This window comes from Chaetodon auriga, chromosome 16 (genome assembly GCF_051107435.1).
Source record: "Chaetodon auriga isolate fChaAug3 chromosome 16, fChaAug3.hap1, whole genome shotgun sequence".
NCBI classification, from domain to species: domain Eukaryota; kingdom Metazoa; phylum Chordata; class Actinopteri; order Chaetodontiformes; family Chaetodontidae; genus Chaetodon; species Chaetodon auriga.
In genome coordinates, this window is record NC_135089.1 from 21,866,963 (window position 1) to 21,887,951 (window position 20,989).

The following is a 20,989-nucleotide window of genomic DNA, read 5'->3' on the forward strand; positions in this document are numbered from 1 at the left end:
CCGGCCAAATTGGCTAGTAAGTTTTTATTTACACCCGCCAATATGAATTTTAACCCGCATTTGGCGGGTTGGCGGGTGTTAATTTAGAACCCTGCTGAGTAATCCCTATGAAAACTGACGAGTAGTGACGAGACAGATGGCTCAGTTCAGTGAAGTGCCTCTTTAAGATGAAGTAAAAAAGCAGCAGTAGAATAATGACACAAAAATAAAGTAACAACCTACAGAAACACAGCAGGAAAGTAAGCAAAAATGAGAAAAATGTCAATACATTGAATACAGAGCACAGAAATGTGACAAACAAGTCATTGCACAGCATCGCCTGGCCTGTGAATATCCTCTTTATTTATCTTAAAGGTTTTTTATTGATGAATATCACTAAGCTTGTGTGCTGACATTGTTTTCCAGTTGATCAAAAGTAGACCCGTAGTTCCATATTTTTGCACATGGATTTACTGGTAAGTGTATTTCACAGAGGAATGGTTGATACAAGGATGTGTTGGTTGGTTCAGCTCATAGTTCAGCTTCTGAGACCTCAAGGACTGACCACTGTGGTGTCTCAATGCTGCAAAATAAGAGCACAAACAGGTTAGAATTGATCGTACACAGCAGGCGGCAGTGGATGATGTAACAATTTATTTGTGTTGCTGTTGATAGCTGATACTGAGCGCAGACATTCAATACTGATCATTTAATCAGTGCTCCCCTCGAAAAGCTATCAGCATGAAAAAACCTCATTTAAACATTTGAATATGATGGGTCTCTTGAATGGCATTATTCATAAAACACATTTCACTCCAATAACTGAAAAATCACTTTGTTCTCTAAGTGTAGCTAATACAATTTTGTGTATAAATTTTGACTGAACTACTTTTTCAGCAATTATGCTAGAGTGCACCCAAATCCCTAACTATGATAAGAGCTACAAGAATAAATTGAAGGTATACTGTTTGTGAAGGTGATTTTCCATCGCTGAGTTACATATATATTTACATACATTTGAAAAAGTGTTGGTTCCCAAAGAAGATTAATTAAATAATGAAAACTTCCATTTAGTCAATGTCCCCACAGTGTTGTATATAATGGGAGAATACAGTTATAACATTTTTTCCCCCAAAATACCCTTTGATTCTAGTGACCAAGGTAATTTTTGAACCACAACGATGAACTTGGGCTCCAAATATTTTGGGATCCTGTTTTTCTTTGGGCCCTCTGCAGCGTACTCGTTGGTTAGAGTGAACAGGTTTAAACTGTGATTCGTCAGTCAATAGTAAGTCAAGCAGATATTCCCTCATCAAATTCCATTAGCGCTAATCCCAGACCCCAGACCAGCCTTCTATATCTATGTTAAAGTTTGAAGAATAGCTTTGCTAAAGCAACATGCCTGTTAATTTAAGCTCGTTATAGGCTTTAATGAGCACTTGCCACTGAAACAAGAACCTGTTCCCATTGAAATCTGCACGAATTTTGATGTTAAGCTTCCTCTTTCTTTCACCAATTACTGTTGATTTCTTCTATTCTTGTCTGTTGTTCAGAGGGATCTTTGTCTCAGTCTGGTTGAGCCATTTTGTTCCCATACAAAAATCACTTCCCTGGAAATCCTTCATATAAAGTAAAATCTATTTGTAAAGATGACTTTCTATAACCTAAAAGAAAGATCATTAAAAAAAAATACAGAGATGTTCTCCCAAACATCTCACTACACTGAATCATGCTTTTTGTGGCAGGCTATTCCAAACTTTTGACTGGTGCTGCATCTTTGACATTTAACAAAACAACCTTAAGTTCCATCAGCTTTTTCCTGAGCTTTCAACCATTCCTCATAGTCCTATCATTGAGTGGATTTTGCTCAGCTGGCACAGAATTAAGTAAAGATATAGTATTTTGTCTAATTTTCCATGATTCCAAATGGCTAATCTCCATCAAAGGAATCAAAATTCTATGTGATTATTTGCAGAATATCCACCTTCAATTACAATAAATAACCTTCAATTAAAATATCAAAAATGGTGAATCTTTAAGATGATTGCAGTAAAACACAACTGAGTAATAATGCTTCCAGTCGCGTCATCAAATCACAGCTTCATGTTTGTATTGACATATGTACCTGAAAATTCCAGACCACCATGGCTCCATCCAGACCCACACTGCTGTACTTCTCCACTTTGGCCTTTTCCCCAGATACAATACACAGCTGCCTGCATGACACAACACAGCACATGCACACAAGGCTTAGAAAAGCTCAACTGTATGTTTTATATTGCTGTCTAAGCAATAAATTATAGCTGCTGTGCAGCAGTGAGCTGGGGCTGGGCATTTTGAGGAGGAAGATTAAAAAAAGGAAGGAGAGGGAAGACAAATGAGAAATACACAAGGGTCCATCAGAAGAACTGCCGAGACCATAATGATTTAAAACTCATAAATGAAAAATGTCTTTGAAATCACGTGTCTCCAATCTACACAGCGGAATGTCTGAAGGGTATTAGCATTCAAAAATCTGGCATGAGGATTGTGCTTATTATCAGTTTTGCTTAATTTTGCTTATTTTCATGCACGGCAAGACAGATTTCCTGGTAGGAATACTACAACAACAACTACTACTACTACTGCTACTACTACTACTACTACTACTAATAATAATAATAATAATAATAATAGCAATGATAATAATGACAACAACATTAACAACAACAAAATACAAGAGTGTCCAGCAGCAGAGCTGAAAACTTTCAGATGTTATTAATGCTGAAGGTCACCTCAAAGCAGTCAAAGAGCTCATACCTCCAGCAAGGCCATGCAATCTTCTAAAGCTGTAGCATAGTTTAAATAACAGAAACTGTTTATTAAAATATGTAATGTTCATGTGGATCCACAAGGAGACTTCCCATGTCCTACCTGGGAATAAGTATGAAGTCATGAATATGTCCTATCAAATCTGGGAAAGACTTGATGAAATTTATAGATGGAGTGGTGAAAACCAGTTTGCACAAAAAATGTAATTGGCAGAAAATCTGGAATTTTAGAACCAAAAAGTGACCACATGGTGGCACTATTGGATCCACATTCACATGAAAACCTTTCCACTCGTTCTTCAGTCCATGGTTTAGCTTTTCACAAAGACAGTGGCGAGATTATCAGAACTGAGGGGACAGAGATGTGGAATGGCCTGCAGCAAAGGTCTACGCCCAGACCAGAACCAGGAACTGTGTGTTTTATGCTCAGTGCCTCCACCTCTAGGCCACCGGGGTGCAGCAAGTTTCCCACCAAATTTTATTTGGAATCTGTCAACACAAATTTGAAATATCCTGCTAAACGTAGCAATATAACCTCCTTGAGAGAGCAGTGGCCCTTACGTGATGCTGTTCTGGTGAAGGGTGTCCATCTCGTTGCTGTCTTCATCAGTGGCCCTCTTGTCCAGGTTGCGAAAGTGTTGCATGGCTGACATGGCGCCCTTTGAGGTCTGCTTGGGGATGTCCAGCTTCTTCACAAACTCCAGAGCACCTGGACCCTTATAGGTGAACTGGTAGGGGCAACAGTCATGACCCTGACAGAAAAGAGATTAAGCATATAAGCACAAAGAATTCTATTCAGTATTTGTGTCACATTCAAGTTCATTATGACTGTGTCTGTGTCCTTAAAGCTGCATTATGCAGCTTGACAACCAAAATAACAGCAAGAGCAAAATACACATTTTGAGGACTTCATTAATCTTTAATTCTGTGTGTTGGACCAAGAGGAAGACAAAGGTGAGCAGAATTGGGACAGTGGTTTACACCCACCACAGCAGTGTGTCTGCATGACAAACTTCAGTCCAATAGTCAGTTACAAAAATTTTAGCCTGTGCTTTGAGGCGAGTGTCGAGCTACATGTTGTTCAGTGGAAGAAATGCCTTCACTTACACAGAAACTGTAGTTGAAAAATCTACTTATGAGAATTGTTATTTACATTGTGGTTTTACTACTTTTACTTAAAGCTGCTTTAATAGATTTTCTGTCCAGTTGTGGGCAGTAGAAACAGGCAGACAATGTAATTATCATATATTATTCACATAATTGTCTGCTTTTGAAGTTGAGATGCTTTAGCAAACAGTTGAATATGAGCACATCCAGCAGACAGAGAGCAAATGTGGTATATGGGGCTCTTCAGCTGCTAAATGCTCCACTATGCTAACCTGCAGGTCTCTGAATGTGTCGTTATGCTGTTTTAGTGTTGAGCAGGTACTATACAGACGGTTTTAAGGTCTTTTTTTTTTTTTTTTTTTTTTTTTAAAAACTGAAAACAGCTTCATTTGTGGCATAAAACCAAGAATAATGCTAAAAGATGCTACAAAGCTCTGCAGAGTTGGAGGGAACTGCAGAGCTGGTGATATTTCTCCTCAGGGTTCATCATTGTGAGGGACAACGTTCACATTTTTAATATTAAAATATTGATTATTGCAGCTTTATATTAGGCTGCAATCTTTGTTAATACTTATCAGTCAATATTAACATTAATCAACACATTATTGTTGCTAGACACACACATATGCACACACACACACACACACACACACACACACACACACACACACACACACACACACAGAACAGGTGGTAGTTACCGCAGCAACAATCTCAGTGGGGCTGACATACAGCACACTCAGCAGTGGCAGGTGGTCGTTGGTCAGCTGGGTTACCCTGGATGGACAGAGGTTAGAAAGGTGCTGATGATATAATGTCAGCAGACACTCACAGTCTCAGCCAGTGAAAAGCAAAGGCAGAACAAATTGAAGCCTGGGTGGAAAACTTTGAAACTGTCCAAGAATTGGAGCCGTGAAGTGCTGCTGGCCTGCTAAAGAAGCTGATTTATGTTGGAAATGGCAGATGTCTGGCCATTTGTGGACGACACGTTCAATCATGATGGACAGAGTGGTTTGGCAGCAGTACTCACTCCTTCCCCTGGGCAGCGTCAGCCACAGTGATGCTGCTGTTGTGGGCCACCCAGGCCAGCTGGTCTCCACTGGGGGAGAAGGAGACACTGTGCACCCAGCCTCCACAGTCTTTATGCTCCAGCAGCATCTCCCCAAAAGGCATTTTGGCCCCCCAGGCAGTGGGCCCGGGCTTATCCTCAATGTCCTTGATGTAGGCTGAGAAAACCCTGAGAGGTACAGCACAGAGATCTGTTATGGTTACAGCTTTGTGACCCAACATTAGGTTGCTTGATGGACAGCTGGGCTTAATGCTCAGATTAATGTACTGATGTTGTTTGATATACTCAAAAAATGTTTTGAAATGTGTCAGGATGGTGTATGTGGGATTGAGTGAAAATAAACTACATTACAATGGAGCTCTATGGCACAGAGGAATACTATATTTGATACACACACAGTACACAGTTCGTAGATACATTGAGTGTTGGTTTGGCTTTGCACATGGGATTTGTTGACAACAACAAAAATATAGCATTATTCTAATTTATTTATTTTGTTTTGTTCAAGATTATTATTATGACATTATACCACTCAATGGCACTGTCAGATGTCAGAAATCCACCTCCCACACACAAAAAAAGAAAGGGCTTGTTCAAAAAAGCTGCTCTGGACTAACTTGATTAAATTTGTTGGTATATTATTTACACATTTTCTACAAGTGGAAGAGTGAGAAACAGCTTGGCATATGCTTAACCTGGTTCCCTTTCCCACATGCTGCCCTGTAAATTCAAAAGTGAACTGTTCTAGTTGCTTATTGATAATCAAACAGAGCTCAGAAGTTTGACTCATTTGCTAAGCAGAAGTCAGACACCAGTCAGCTCCTTTACATCACAGTTTTGCTCGCTGTCTCACCTGCAGTGGAAGTCTGCAGACCCAGCAGCCAGCAGGATGTTGTTGGGATGCCAGTCCAGACTCAGGACTGTGGAGCGGACAGACTTCTTGATGTGCTTACTCAGCCACCTGAAATGGAGGAAAAATGGTAAAAACCTGTATTTGAACATGCTTAGCAAATATCATGGTATGGCATATCATCTGTGTGTCAGGTAAGAACTATGAGACGCGGTGTGACTGTGTTGTTTGACTTTGATTCTTGTCTGTCTTGCTGACAGATGTTGCTATCCAGTCAGACACTATTTAGGGATATAATCCTCAAAACCAGTATCAGTGAAAGTTCATTCAATCATTCATCTTCTATACCCGCCTATCCCTTTCGGGGTTGCGGGGGGGCTGGAGCCTATCCCAGCTGTCAATGGGGGGTACACCCTGAACCGGTCGCCAGCCGATTGCAGGGCAACATATACAGACAAACAACCATTCACACTCACACTCACACCTAAGAACAATTTAGAGTCACCAATTAACCTAATGAGCATGTTTTTGGTCTGTGGGAGGAAGCCGGAGTGCCCGGAGAGAACCCACGCATGCACGGGAAGAACATGCAGACTTCACACAGAAAGGCCCTGCCTGACCCGGGGATCGAACCAGCGACCTCCTTGCTGTGAGGCACTACCTGCTGCGCCACCGTGCCGCCCTATCAGTGAAAGTCTTAGGTACAAAACTGGGATATCTCTGATCTAATCATCATCATGGCTCACCAGTCGTTCTCCTTCTCAAAGTAGCAGACAGAGATGAGGCGAGCTCCGCTGCCCAGGGCAAACTTGTTTTCCAGTGGTGACCACTTCACACAGGTGGCCGCACGGTTGATGCGCACCAGGACCAGGGTGGGCTTCCACACGCCATCCTTCAGAGTCCACACGTAGGCGTTACGGTCAGAGGCGCATGTCACAATGCGGTTGGACTCTGGGGCCCAGTCAATGCCTGTGTGAATAATCATGAAGCTCTATTCAAGTGCCAAATGATGGATGAATGGTAAAGCAAATAATATATTTTACTTGAGATGTCAAAAATTGACCAGTTCCATTAGTTCAGACATCACCAAAAGAGAACATGTGTCATAAATTGTAGATGATGTTATTCCCAAGGTCAAGAGTCAACTTTCACTCTCAAAACTGAAATTCATTAAATAACAGTTGACATACAGTGAACTTAAGGCTTTTCAGGCTATGAGGGTCACATCTCCATTATATATCTCTCATTTTCTCACTCAAACTCAAAAGTTTCGCATTTATCAGGAAGGTTTTATCACATCCTTCCTCTCCTTCAGTCACTTGTTAACTGATGTAAGTTACTGTACCGGTGATTCGTCCACTGTGCTCAGTCAGCTCATGGATCTTGACCCATTCTTTGCCTTTCTTCTCATAGATGTTCACCACATTGTTGTTAGGACTCACTGCAACCTCTGTATAGAAATATGTGTGCAGAAAAGTCAGGCACCATAAGCACTTTATAATAATGATATAATAACACAGAATAGGAGCGGTGACTTGATTCATCAAGTCTTCAAATTCAGGGAGGTTCTTCATCTGAGGAGGATGAATGTGCCCAGCAAATGTCATAGCTATTAGGCTGTTACAGTTTAGATAGAAATACAATCCAAATGTATTTATTGGCAGACAGCCGCAGTAATCATGGGGTCATTCCTGCTGAACTGAATAAGGCCTGATGTAAAGTGTATAGTGTAATTCACTGCAGTGTTCAACAATCACTGCGATGTCAGGCACAAAAACAGCAGCAGACATCCTGCAGCTGAAGTGCAGTCAGATGCATGAGAGAACAATCTTTCAGTCCATTTCCTGTATTGATAATCAGATTCCCTGTGGTTCCCCAGGCAGCATTAATGCAATTAGTGGAGGGAGAAAATGTATCTACTTTCTGCATGGCAAGCGTGGTCCCACCCCCTATTGAACCCGTAGGTTATGCAGCCAGGTTGGTTTGTTGTTTCACTTACGGGTCCTGTCTTTATTCCAGGTGTGGCAGGAGAGCGGCTCCAGGCCAAAATTGTACAGCGACATGTCTGAACAGAGCAGGAGAGGCTGGTGGAATGTAGCTGCTGTCACGGCAGCTCTGCAGATGTGCTGCTGCAGGTCCCAGGATGAGATCAGGGAGGAGGACAGTGAGACACTTTTGCAGAGAAACGTGATTTTTAAGGACAAAGCAAAGTCAGCGTTGTTGTGTCTGGGTTGAGAAATGAAGCGGACAATGAACTATGAAGTTGGTGTCACACTTTAATGTAATCATAAAATCCTGAACACGGAATTGGTGGTTTGATGCTTGGAAATCATGTCAGAAGAAGGTAGTTAAATCCACTTTATGGGCACACTTACGGTATATGTGTATGAGTTTACTACCTGCAACTCTCCCTGTAGCTCATTGGTAGCTAGGTGAGTAATGACTGTGTGATAAGAGTACACCTTTATCAGGTGTGGTGCACGCTGTACAAACATGCTTTGACTGTTACGTCTGTCTTTCTCTCTGCCCTCTAACGCTAACCTGATCCTGACTGGAGAAAACAAACCTTGGATTTTTGAATACAGAGATATCAGTTTGTACTGTTTTACATTATCAACATAAAGGCAGAGGAAAGAAGTGAGTTCCTAACAGTTTGAAAGGCTTCGAGTCCAAGGAGACACTACCTCAAAGTTTTACATACAAGTACATTCCAAGCATTGCTGTTGGTGCTGTATTTGTTTTTACCCTGCCTCATCAAACAGACAGAGGCAGAGAATTATTGATGAGAAGCAACATCCGATAGATCAGTGTCAGAATCCAAATGGACAGCATAAATCAGTTTTACTTGCGATGAAAATTAGGCAAGCTGATCAGACGTGATAAAAACAATGAGAGCTGAGGTCTTACCGTTGCTGTATGTATGTGGTCAGGTTGAATTTGCAGCGGTGGTGAGAGGTGCAGGGCTGTATTCGTGGACTCTGGGCAGTCGACACGAATGAAGCTGTGCTGTCTGGAGGAAGTGACTGTGGTTTTCCTGAAGGGATTGAAAGAAAGGTGGGTGTGTCTGCTAAAAGCTATTGAGTAAGCACCTCCTCTGAAGCAAGTTTGTTGTGATGAACCAAGATCTCTTGTTGACTAATGCCATACAGCTGGCAACCACCAGTATACGCATACACTAATGTATAAAACAACCCCTTCTAGATATAAATAGTAGAAACCTATAATTTTGCCTTTAAAGCTATCTGTGTATCTAAATAACTTATTCTTCTTTCAGTAATTCATCTACAGAGTTTTGGATTTTTTTTTATTTTTTTTTTTTAGATTTTTAAATAGTGCTTTAGGGCTGCAACAAACAATTATCGGTTAATTTGACTTCTTTTGTTTTTTCAACTTTTTTGTGTGTAAAATATCAGAAATAGTGACAAATAGAATTTTGAAAAACTCAAAGGACCAGTCAATTATGAAAATGGTTGACAAATAATTTTCTCTTGACCTCCTAATGAATTTCTTGACTAATTAATTCAACTCTAAAGTAGATAGAAGCCAAAAAAAAAAGAAAAGAAAAAAGTCTTGGGATGCAATGACCACATTTGAGAGCCTGTCATGATTATTCAGAATGTGTATGTGCAATTTGTTGTTTAATAAATAGATTTTTGTCAGAACAGGAAGTTTTGGTGCCCTGAATACTATTTTTGATTGAACACTTTTATTATGAAAGAATCCAGCCGGAAGTGACGGTTCACTGCTTTGAAGAAGAAAAACAGGCAAGTTACACGTCATTTCTTATTTGGTGAGGATTTTCGTGCAGTTTGTAATTTGAACAGTTAGCGTTCGTTGTCACACATTTATGTATAAATTTGGTCAAGCTTGTCACTTGTTTTTGTCTGTAAGGGTGTGTTTTTCGCATTGTTTTCATACGGAGCTGTGGCTGGCTAACAGTTAGCTTGCTAAGCTAATTTTAGTGTTTGGTAAGTTATCCAATATGGCTAATCGTGAATTCCTCAGGTGTAATGACAGTAACTTTTCTTTAGGATCGCATTGACTGACGTTTTATTTACAGCCAACAAGCCGGTAGAGTTAGCTACGTAACTGTTGCTGTTTTAGCTCTACGCAGAAACAAAACGTTCATCAGATAAGAGTGACATTAGCTAATGTTAACTAGTGTAACATGAGGTGACTGTTTAGTACGTTACATTTAACGTTAGCAAACGCTTACCCACTCAAGTACCTTAGCTAACGGTACTGTGCTAACGTTACGGTACCATTTGGAGGTAACGTTACCTGCACTATTACAGGTTGGTTAGCTAATATTCGCTACTTCCTCTGCATCTGAGGAAAAGCACTGTGCCTACCTGCTGTTCGTACGGCTGAAGCTGCTCGGTGCTTTGCTGCGGAATATTTTGCATGAAAACAGTGATAGAAGTATTCAAATCCTTGTAGCAATACGTCAGTGTTACCACAGAAAATTTAAATTAGAGCCCTACATTTGGAATATGAAGTTATTGAAGTGAAAGTATAGAAGTATTTGAAAAGTGTACATAAAAATCCAAACTGAAAGTAACTTTACTCATGTAGAATTTGTTGGGTTCTGTTGGATTCTCCTCTTACTTAAAGTCCAGGATGTGTTTCTGTGAATGTAATTTACTGTAGAAGAATGTTCTTTCCAATGAGTTTACAAATATCTAAATGGTCTGGGCCCCACTGCAGATTCCCTTTGCCTTGCAGTGGTAAATCTTTGTTGCCACATGTCTTGTTTTTTAATATTGTAGTAGACATTTGTTTGTGGTCAAACTGTACAGTAAGTCACTTAACCACTGATTTGTGGCAGTCCTTCTTCCTTCCTTCTACTCTTTAGCATTTGTTTGCCTTAACAGGAAAGTATGGAGGCCCTTTCCATATAGATATACAACTGTTTAGTTTTATTGATCCAGTTTGAGTGGTGTTTTGGGATGACACTTGTCAGTATAATTCCATCACATAGCTTAGATCATATTACTTAGTCCATTATATGTCATCATCCAGAAACAAATATTTAAACAATAGTCATTGCTGTTTTAACACCTGGGAGTAGTTGTCAGTATCATTTCTTATGATGGTCCTAGTTCCATTATTTAATGCATGATTGTAAGTCAAGAAGTGTTTACATCATTTTCATACTGACTGGACTGTGGCATGTTCCTCATTTAAAGAGCTAAAGGGACTCTTATAATTTGGAGAAGCTTTAAAATCCAGTATCTGTTAATCTGTTAGGAAAACCAGCATGAAAGCATTGAAACAAAGATTGGCATGCTGTTTGTAACTTTCACTTGGTAAACCCCAAAGTCCACAGGTAGCATTTAGCTCCTGTTGCACATCAACACAGAACGGCAGTGGGCAGCTTCCTGATTCATCAGTGAGCTTCCTTTTCATCTCCTTCCAGGTCACAATACAAAGATGGCATCAAGCAGCGAGGAGGAGCGGAGTCTCCGAGAGTGTGAGCAGTATGTCCAGAAACACAACATCCAGCAGCTGCTCAAGGACTGCATCATCCAGCTGTGTACGGCCCGGCCTGATCGGCCCATGGCCTTCCTCAGGGACTACTTTGAAAGACTGGAAAAGGTAGGCTCCCTCTGACATTGGTGTTATGAGCAACCCTTTTAGATGAAAAAGACTTATTTTATTTACTGTTGTATAAAGTTTAACACAATTTGTTCATGTGGGTTTAAGGATCCATTGTGAAATTCAGTTTCTGTGAATTCATGCTTTCTGCACAAGCACTCTGTTATTCTTAGAGTGCCTCAGGTATGATTTCATTCACCTGTTGCCCAGCAGGAAGAGGCCCAGCATATGGCTTCACAGCACAAGTCTGGCTCGCGGTCAGACTCCCGTGAGGACGAAGTCTCTCCACCCATGAACCCTGTGGTGAGGGGTCGCAGCCGGAGAGGAGCCATCAGTGCTGAGGTGTACACAGAGGAGGATGCTGCCTCCTATGTCAGAAAGGTCAGTGGTGATGACGTCAGTGTTTTTACTCACACACCTTCAAGGACCTTCATGCTGTCTTCAAAGCAGCACAAACACACAAATTTTTATACTGTCAACAATAACGTGTAATGTTGATGTGTGATGATGATGAGCAGTAGCATAGCAGGCTGCTGTTTTCAGTTACAATTTCTGATAAACCCTCTGTAAACTACCCGCTCAACAACAAACAGCAGACAAGCACAGTTAGTAACCAGCTGGTGCTCCAACAGCCAGGATCAGGGTTAATGGACACCTGTCTCAAACTATCTATTTGGAAAGAGGCACACGTCAGGGCTGTCCCCTGAGCCTGACCCTGTTCGTGTTATTTATTGAACCCCTTGCTCAAGCAATTAGAGAGGACTCTGAGGTAAAGGGGATCACAATCAGAGGAGAAGAACACAAGATTTGCATGTTTGCAGATGATGTTCTGCTTTTTATTACAAGCCCTGACTCAAGCATCCCTAATTTGATGTCTGCTAGAAAAATATAACTCATATTCTGGATGTAAGCTAAATGTTCAAAAAACTCAAAGCCTCACATTTAATTATACACCCCACCCAGATTCAAAAGGGAAATAGAATTTTAAATGGGACTCGATCGCAATAAAATATTTAGGAATAAACCTAACTAAAGACATGTCAAAACTTTTTGAAAACAACTATGACCTCATAAATACAGAGATCAAATCTGACATTTCTAGATGGACCCTCCTCCCACTAGATATGAGTAATAGAATAGAAATAATCAAAATGAATGTCTTGCCACATCTTCTTTATCTCTTTCAGTCTTTGCCTCTGGAGGTACCCCAAAAACAATTTGATGAATGGAATGCGTGGATTTCATAATTGATTTGGAACAGTACTAGACCTAGGGTCCAGTTGAAGACACTGCAGCTGAAAAAAGAGAAGGGAGAAAGAGCATTACCATGCTTACAGGATTACTTCTTCCCTGTGCAATTGAAACCCTTGATATACTGGTGTGCTCCAAATTCTGAATCTAAATGGAAATCCCTGGAAATGACACAAATAAAAACTCCAATACAATCTATAATAGGAAATAAAAGTCCAGCTGAAAGATACTATAACAGCTTGAAGCAATTGACTTTATTCACTCTTAAGATATTGTGCAAGGTTTTGAGGAAGTTACGAATAGAGAAACAGACTAGGGTCTTGAACTGGGTTGCCCGTCACCCAGAATTTGAACCTGCTAGGTTGGACGGGGGCTTCAAACAGTGGGTCAGGAAATGTATCACGTCTTTCTGTGCCCTCACCTCAAACAGTAAATTTCAGAGTTACGAGACTATTTCAGACACATTTGGCTTGGAAAAAAAGGACGTCCATAGATATTTGCAAGTCAGAGACTATTATAATAAAAAATTACAAACTAAAGAGGTGAAAGAATATAATTTGATTTCTATATTTTATGATGCATACAAGGAAAAAGCCAATAAAAAGAAGGTCTCAAGAATATATGGAAGTATACAAGCCTCTAAAAATCACTCTATGATGTCTATCAAACAAAAATGGGAGAGGGAGTCACAAACACAAATATCAGAGGAGACCTGAATGGAAATATGCGAGACACAAGCGACCACTGCAAACTCAAGATCACTGAGAGAGTTCGGCTGGAAGAATGTAGTGAGATTTTTTATAAGTCCTAAAATAACAGCATTGCAAACAGGTACATAGAGCCAAGGATTTTGTTGGAGACAATGTGGAACCTCTATGGCTAATCCATTTCCATGTCTTTTGGGCATGTCTGAAAATCCAGTTATTCTGGAGGGAGGTGGCTACTGAGTTAAATAACATAATGGGAGTGGAGTTAGAGTATTCTTTTGTTACCTCGTATCTTGGTAAAATTCCAGAAACAATCCAACACAAGGATAAATACTTACTAAAGATATTTCTGGCAAGCAGTAGGAAAGCATTAACCCGAAAGTGGTTGCAAGTTGATTCTCCAACAATGGATCGTGGCATGGGATCATTAAAGAAATTTACTGTATGGAGAGACTTACTTTTGTTTTGAGACTTGAGTTGGAGAAATGTTTTGAACTCTGGTAAAAATGGATTGTGTATGCACATGTTGAATAATATGACAGGATATCATGATGTATGTGGAAAAACATATTGTTTTTTTAACTGTAACACCCATGATGACCTCATGTTCTTTGTAAACTTTATGTAAATAAATAAATAAATAAATAAAAAGTTAAAAAAAAAAAAGAAGAAGAAGAGAGAAACCAGCTGGTGAACATAGTGGAGCATTTTTAAAGGACCAGATATTTTTTCTCAGGAGTTGATGGAAACCAAACCAGAGCCAAAAGAAGAGTGAATAATTCATCAGTTGGACGTAAACACGACTCCAAATGAATGTTAATGTCGCTAATTTTGTCTGCTGCTTGTGTAAATAGGTACCTGCTTGCTAACACACTCAGTATAATCTCATAAGGTGATGATATATTAGTTTATGTGTCTTCAGCTTGTTCTGCTGCTGCCAAGAATTCAATCAGTGTAGCTTTAAATAGACCCATTAACATTAATTACTGTACACATTAAGGAAAAACTAGAAAATGTCAACATGAACACAGAAGTAACATATTGGTCAGTTCATCACTGAGCCTGTGTAATAGCAGCAGAGGGTCAGGAGGACACAAACCTGCCATTTGACTTGTGCCATCAAAGCAATGTGGACTTTGGTTTGAGTATACTGCAGTATTAACAAGCTTTTTTTTCACCCAAGGTCATCCCAAAAGACTACAAAAGCATGGCGGCCCTGGCCAAAGCCATGGAGAAGAATGTCCTGTTTGCCCACTTGGATGACAATGAGAGGAGGTAATGGCACTCATTAGTTTGGTGGTTAAATAGTGCTTTTCAAAGTGTTTACAACTAATCAGCTTATTTTGTGCCCCTCCAGTGACATTTTTGACGCAATGTTTTCCGTCAACTACATTGCTGGAGAAATAGTCATCCAACAAGGTGAGTTTTGACACTGTGCTGCACAGTGATGGTTGTTTTCTTCTTCTGTTCGTTGACTCCTGTTCCTCCTGCTCCTGTTCCAGGTGATGAGGGAGACAACTTCTATGTTATTGACCAGGGAGAGATGGACGTAAGATCTGTTTTTTTGTTTTTGTGCAGACTTGAAATCCAGAAAACCCACCAGTGTTATTTAAAGTTTCAAAAGTTGTCTTTCTCTTTACTTCTTCAGCTAGATGTGCTTTAGTGCTTCAGTGAGGGAAACATGAAAAGAGAACTAACAAGATGAAAACCTCCTAAACCAACAAAGTGTTTGTTCTACTAAGAACTAACAGCCTGTTGTAGCATCTTGCTCTGTGGAGTTATCTTTCAGCTTGTTCTGCTGTCCCCAAGTGGCCAGAAGATATATTAATGTTTAACTTCAGCAATAGAGAAGTTGCACTTTGTTTGCGCGTGGTTCTCCAGATATGCTGCGTAATGGGAATAGTTTAGCAATATAATTTCAGGTCCAGACTTCTCACTTAACAGGCATTTGAATGTTTTTATCTCTAGACGAACACACTCTATCAGACTTAGCCCTCTACCCAGACTAGCATCAGTTCAGCATATTGTAGCTATAACGATTTGGTGTAAATGCGTCCCTGCCATGTCAATGGAAACCTGGTCAATCACAGGTTTCTGTCTGTCTCCTTCCAGGTTTATGTGAACAATGAGTTGGTGACCAGCATTGGTGAGGGAGGCAGTTTTGGGGAGCTGGCTCTGATCTATGGGACGCCTCGTGCAGCTACAGTCCGGGCCAAGTCCAACGTCAAGCTGTGGGGCATCGACAGAGAAAGCTACAGGAGAATACTCATGGTAGGCTGTGCAATGATGGGAAATGACAGAACTGAGCAGAAGATTGTGGGAAATAATGACTTGCTGTGGAAATGCTTTTTAATTGTACATCAGAGTTATTATCAAGTAATTATATGATTTATTTATTTCTTTTTAAGGGGAGCACATTGAGAAAGCGCAAGATGTATGAGGAGTTCCTCAGCAAGGTGTCCATATTAGGTGAGAACTTAGCTCATCAGTTGCTCTTCATCATCATGACTGACTGGCCCATCTCGTTTTAAACCTGACCTGATGATAACCAGGTGAGTGCATGTGTTGACCTGAGTGTTGCTCTGGAACAGAGTCTCTGGATAAGTGGGAGCGTCTGACGGTGGCCGATGCCTTGGAGACGGTGCACTTTGAGGATGGCCAGAAAATCGTAGTGCAGGGAGAGCCTGGCGATGAGTTCTTCATCATCCTGGAGGTACACACCACGTTCTGCAAGCACTAGGCAACCACACTGGTTGTTGTAGGATGTTTGGCAAGCAGCGTTCTGTGGGGTGGTTCCTTTTGTGGCACAAAAGCGAGTAAAACCCCTGAAGATTTTGGAAAAGATATGGAAAAGTACTTCATTATCATTGAATTCTCTCGCTTCAACTTAAATTCAACTATGTTAAACGAAATTCTGCTTTAGAATAGGTGATCAGGACCCTATAGGAACAATACCATTGCCTATATCTGTCCAGTGATGACAATCAAATGATAAAAATATGTTGAGAAAGATGCAACTCAAAAACACATTTTGTGTGTCACAACACCCCAAGCTGTCATTAAGTGTGGAAAAAGACATTGTGGCTAACGAGCAGGGTTGCTTCTTTATTGTGAGTCATGCTTTCTTCCATTAACATGATAACAGCTACAGTGGATATTTTCCAGAGAAACTGGGACGTATAATCCGTCGTTTGCAGTCCATCTGTGTCGTGGGTCTGGTTTTTTGGGAAAACTGCCGTTGATTTCCGGGATATGTAGTTCAAGCTGTGTCTGTTGTGCTGTCAGGGGACAGCAGCGGTGCTACAGAGGCGGTCAGAGGACGAGGAGTTTGTGGAAGTCGGCAGACTTGGGCCATCAGATTACTTTGGTAAGTCAGACAAACACAAGCCCTCACACACCTGCCATCGACAGCACTGACACTTTCTCAGTGTGACCAGGCAGTTGCAGACATTGGCTTGCTGATGGGCTGATTTGATGCATGGTTTGGATTTGAAATAGCCAAAAAAAATCTCCCAAATATTGAAAATGCCAAAGCAGGATACTGTCAGCAGTCTGACATGTCTGTGTGTTCTCTTTCCTGTGTCCCCCAGGTGAGATTGCCCTGTTGATGAACCGGCCCCGCGCTGCCACTGTTGTTGCATGCGGACCCCTCAAGTGTGTCAAACTGGACAGGCCGAGGTTCGAGCGCGTCCTGGGCCCCTGCTCCGACATCCTGAAGAGGAACATTGAGCAGTACAACAGCTTTGTTTCCCTCTCTGTCTGAGCCCGTCAGCACTCAGACCCTCCTTCCCTCTCCTGCAGGGCCCACCAATGCACACCTCTGCTTCATTTTCTTCTGCTCTTTCACATATATAACCACACCCACTTGACCCCCACAAGATCATTTTCTATACATGTGGTACACCTCTTTCTTAGTTCTTATTTATTTTGTTCTTGTCTATGCACACAGAAGCAAGGATTTGTGTGGTGTGAAGGGAAGACTTTTGAGGAGTGTTGCTTCATCACCTGAAGCTGTAATCACAATACCAAATAGACGTTTGCGTGCACGTGTGTAGCTGCTCAGTGAAGCAACGGTGTATGTGTGACTGACTGTGCGTTCACACTGTGGTCACTGTTAGATCAGAAGCCAGTGACGGGTTATGAAAGATCTTTAGACTGTGCCAAGTCAAGTCTGTGTATCTACAGAGCACATTTTAAAACATGCAGATAAAAGAGAAAACATTTAGATAATTAAAATGGGAATATTGCCCTAAAATACACAGATGACAAACAATTAAGACAGGAAATGAAAATGTGAATAGGATTAAGGTGGGATAAGCTAATTTGTTACACAATCAATGAAAAACGACTGATCCACAATCTTGCCATATTAGCGGTACTGCAGTATTAAGTCAAAGATGTTGACAGTGTGAAGGCTCATTTAGTTGCTGTGGCAGACAGTTTTGTGCTGCCTGAGGAAGTATTATGTTTTTGAAGCGGTACACCAAAAGGTTAATTCGTGTCTGTTGCTTTTTCTTTTTCTTTTTTCCTGTTTGTCGAGATGTTTTTAACCATGCTAGCAACAGGGTTCTAGGAATGGCACAGTGGTGATTTGGTCCACTGCTCTGGTCTGGACTGAAAAATCTCAGCAAACATTCGAAAATTTGGTTATCCATGCTCCCTTCACGATGAATCCTAATAACTTTGGTGACTTTTCTTCTGGCGCCATCATCCAGTTTCATAATTTGAGTTTGTCCAGTACTTTGCTTTATGACCAAATACCAGCAAGACTAATGACATTCCCATCAGCCTCAGCTGTACTATCTAGCAAATGCTAGCATGCTACCTTGCTAAATTAACATAGTAAACATCTGCTAAACATCAGCATACTATCATTGTCATTGTGACATGTTAGCATGCTGGCTTTAGCACTTAGCTGGAAGCACCTCTGTGCTCAGGTACAGCCTCACAGCTAGCGTGGCTGCAGACGCTCAAGTCTTGTTTGTTTGTAATTTTGCCTTTTGTCATTTTTGATATCTGTTATCTTGGTGTACTTTTTAGACACACGTTTCTTGAAGGGTTGCCTTGACGTACATACATCACACAGTTTGACCGAAGCAGCAGCACCAAGCATATAGCTACAGGATGGTTTTTACTGAAGAGAAATGAGAAAACTAAATGCACAATTAATTTCCAGTATTTCCAGTTAAACTGTATCATTTTCCATGTTCTGATTTCCGGTTTGCTTCTCTCATTACCTATTGCTAATTTTAAATTGAGCTTTCAGTTGGAAAATCTCCACTTCACTTGAGGTTCTTACCTTTCACCGAAAGTTTTTTGATCGCCTCTCAACACAGTTTGAATTTTGTATTTCCTGTTTGTTTTTAATATTGAATTGATAGTAGCGTAAACAAGAATAATTACATTTTCAATAACGTTTTCTCTTGCTCTTTAAATCTAATTATATTCTGGGGTGTAATTCCTCATATGTAGTTGGCAGCGTTTGTTAAAGGATACTGCAAACAGACCCAAAATGTCCAGGTATCCTTTTAACTCTGCTGACACTGTGTGCTCTGCTACAGATCTGTATACTAAGAGTGAATGGCTGTATTTTTTTTTGCACATTTGTGATATACAAAACTGTATAATCAAAGAGAAAATGTTTATATGCTCTTAAGTTCACTGTACGTCTGATCCTGTCATTTAAAAGGGAGCAAAGGTCAATACTTACAAAAGAAAAACTTAAAATGGTACCTGGTGAACGATCAGACTTTCTGCAGTAAATATGGAAGACACGGAGCATTACGGCCAAGCAGGTGTCAAAGTGATGCTGAAATTCTCCAGATTTCTAAGTCTTAATAAGGAACTTAATAAGAAAGTGTTCTGGAGGTTTGCCTTTTTTTTTAAACCAGCACTTGAAAGGACCTCAAAAGTCCATATTGTTACAAACACATTGTTTATGTAACTGAGAAACACATTCTGAAGGACATGCAGAGGGGACAAAGAGGACCCGAGTTGGCTGTACTGATGATCCTGTACTGATGTGTGCATTGCTTAAGCCACTAAAGTGTAACCACATTCTAAAGCAGGAATCAAGTCAAACAATGGGCTTTTCATCAATGTGACGTTTTCCACAGATATAAGAAAGAATTGTCACAGTCAAAGCAGTCGAGATATCCTGAGCTTTAGGTCCCTGGTATCCATGCTCCAAAAACACTGGCTCCTCCTTCCTCCTTTACCCATAATGCAACTCAGCATCTTTTTTTGTTTTAACCCCCTGTGCCTAGTAAACACCCAACACAACTTTTAAAAGCCATGTCTGAAGTTTGTACAACTTTTTGTGAAACATTTGACAACTCCAAGCCCAAGATAAATTATATAACCCTGATGACATCGCTATGATGTGATCCAGGTTTTTTTTTTTATTTTCAGACTTGAGAGCCAGAGTCTACATCACAGTCTACAGCTGTTACTGAGGCTGAATAGTGAATAATGAGTAAACTGCTGTTAATATGCAAAATTGGTGGAGTGCCTCGTTTATGAATCATCAGTTTGTAATCAAACAATAGCATCCGTTATATCAGAAATATATGAAAGTGAGCAAATCAGCACTGGCCCATTCCAGCAAATCCGCAGTACTGCTGCAATGCCAGCACAATCCTCAGTGAGAGCAGCCAGAGTTGTCAAATGTTCAACATTGTCAGGACAGAAGCAGCTGCATGAACTTAAACCTGAACACAGTCAAAACTGTTTCAATCAGAAACTTTCTGATGAAAAAGTCAGTGACGAACAGGACGAGGAGGAAGTACCCAAACTTTAGGTACTCGACAGATTAAGATTCGGATTTCAATAAGTATCAAAAGGGCATTGACGTTGGATAGCCAGCCATATCAGACAGTAAGCAGGTGCACAGGTGGGTGGGTAACAGGCCCCGCCTTGTTCTTATTGCTGATGCTCGTCACTGTTCTGTCACCTCTTCTCTTTAAACGACTCATTCAGTATTTCCCTGCATTCATTCTGAACAGACCAGTTCTGTAGTCCAGCCAGATGAGTCTTGCATATCAGTTTTGGCCTTCACATTTATTTTGGGGTTGCAGTTTATTGATTTGTTCAATGCATATGTCACAGTCAGTGTTGATTGTCTTATATTTTTCAAAGATGTCTTAATTCAGTCGCTTTGCACCCATCTGCCATGTGTCATTTTGACTTGGTTCTTTTGTTTATCAGCTGTGTCTTAATGATTTTACAGGATTTCTGCCTGAGACATGAGAGCAGTCTCTGCTCAGAAACCTAGCTTGTTGTTTCTTTTCAGCTGGAGGTGTACAGCTCGCCGTGCTCCGCTCAGTCAGACCCTCAGTGTTTGTAACAGTGAAAAAGCAGAAGCCTGCAGTGAGTCTCTCCAGAGGACCATTCTTTTCTATAGTTTTTGTGCCTTTCCTCAGATTGATTGATTGGAGTGATTGTGCCTGAATGTTGGTGTGTTTTAGATTTCTCTGTAGGATGTCCCAACAGCAGTTCAAGCAATAAAGAGATCACTGTTTTCATTGTGTGTCTTTGCTTGTTGCCTGATCTTGAGACTCAAACCTGTGTAGTGCTCCTGTGGTCTAATAACTTTATTTCAGTCATGCAATAATGGTTC

The 20,989-nt window shown here is 40.6% G+C and overlaps 2 protein-coding genes across 6 annotated transcripts; one reads left to right on the forward strand and one right to left on the reverse strand.

Moving 5' to 3' along the window:
* Positions 1-317: 317 nt before the first annotated feature.
* LOC143333971 (actin-related protein 2/3 complex subunit 1A-A) lies at positions 318-10,193 on the reverse strand. Its single transcript, XM_076752407.1, has 11 exons — positions 10,168-10,193; positions 8,723-8,849; positions 7,815-7,944; positions 7,161-7,265; positions 6,562-6,784; positions 5,819-5,926; positions 4,927-5,133; positions 4,598-4,673; positions 3,351-3,541; positions 2,105-2,195; positions 318-562 (listed from the first exon to the last, which is right to left on the reverse strand). Exons 3-11 carry the CDS (start codon positions 7,876-7,878, stop codon positions 557-559), a joined length of 1,071 nt encoding a protein of 356 aa, XP_076608522.1. The 5' UTR covers positions 7,879-7,944; positions 8,723-8,849; positions 10,168-10,193; the 3' UTR covers positions 318-556.
* On the forward strand, positions 9,524-20,894 carry prkar1aa (protein kinase, cAMP-dependent, regulatory, type I, alpha (tissue specific extinguisher 1) a). 5 transcript variants are annotated; one of them, XM_076752401.1, is made up of 11 exons: positions 9,524-9,579; positions 11,235-11,413; positions 11,624-11,794; positions 14,555-14,646; positions 14,729-14,790; positions 14,874-14,920; positions 15,484-15,642; positions 15,780-15,840; positions 15,963-16,084; positions 16,657-16,738; positions 16,962-20,894. In XM_076752401.1, the coding sequence occupies exons 2-11, from the start codon at positions 11,249-11,251 to the stop codon at positions 17,132-17,134; spliced, it is 1,134 nt and encodes a 377-aa protein (XP_076608516.1). In that variant the 5' UTR covers positions 9,524-9,579; positions 11,235-11,248; the 3' UTR covers positions 17,135-20,894. The 5 variants fall into 5 exon arrangements, with proteins under 5 accessions (XP_076608516.1, XP_076608520.1, XP_076608519.1 ...); XM_076752405.1 differs by having other exon boundaries at positions 9,530-9,579; positions 11,627-11,794; XM_076752404.1 differs by having other exon boundaries at positions 9,577-9,605.
* Positions 20,895-20,989: the final 95 nt, after the last annotated feature.

Bases quoted from the DNA above. Each gene is read 5' to 3' on its own strand.
- LOC143333971 (XM_076752407.1), bottom strand. From the start codon at position 7,878: ATGTCGCTGTACAATTTTGGCCTGGAGCCGCTCTCCTGCCACACCTGG. The intron at 7,266-7,814 runs GTAAGTGAAACA...ATTTCTATACAG, and splicing joins CTGGAATAAAGACAGGACCC to AGGTTGCAGTGAGTCCTAAC. The intron at 5,134-5,818 runs GTGAGACAGCGA...TGTACCTCTCAG, and splicing joins TCTGCAGACTTCCACTGCAG to GGTTTTCTCAGCCTACATCA.
- prkar1aa (XM_076752401.1), top strand. From the start codon at position 11,249: ATGGCATCAAGCAGCGAGGAGGAGCGGAGTCTCCGAGAGTGTGAGCAG. The intron at 14,791-14,873 runs GTGAGTTTTGAC...CTCCTGTTCCAG, and splicing joins AGAAATAGTCATCCAACAAG to GTGATGAGGGAGACAACTTC. The intron at 16,085-16,656 runs GTACACACCACG...TTGTGCTGTCAG, and splicing joins AGTTCTTCATCATCCTGGAG to GGGACAGCAGCGGTGCTACA.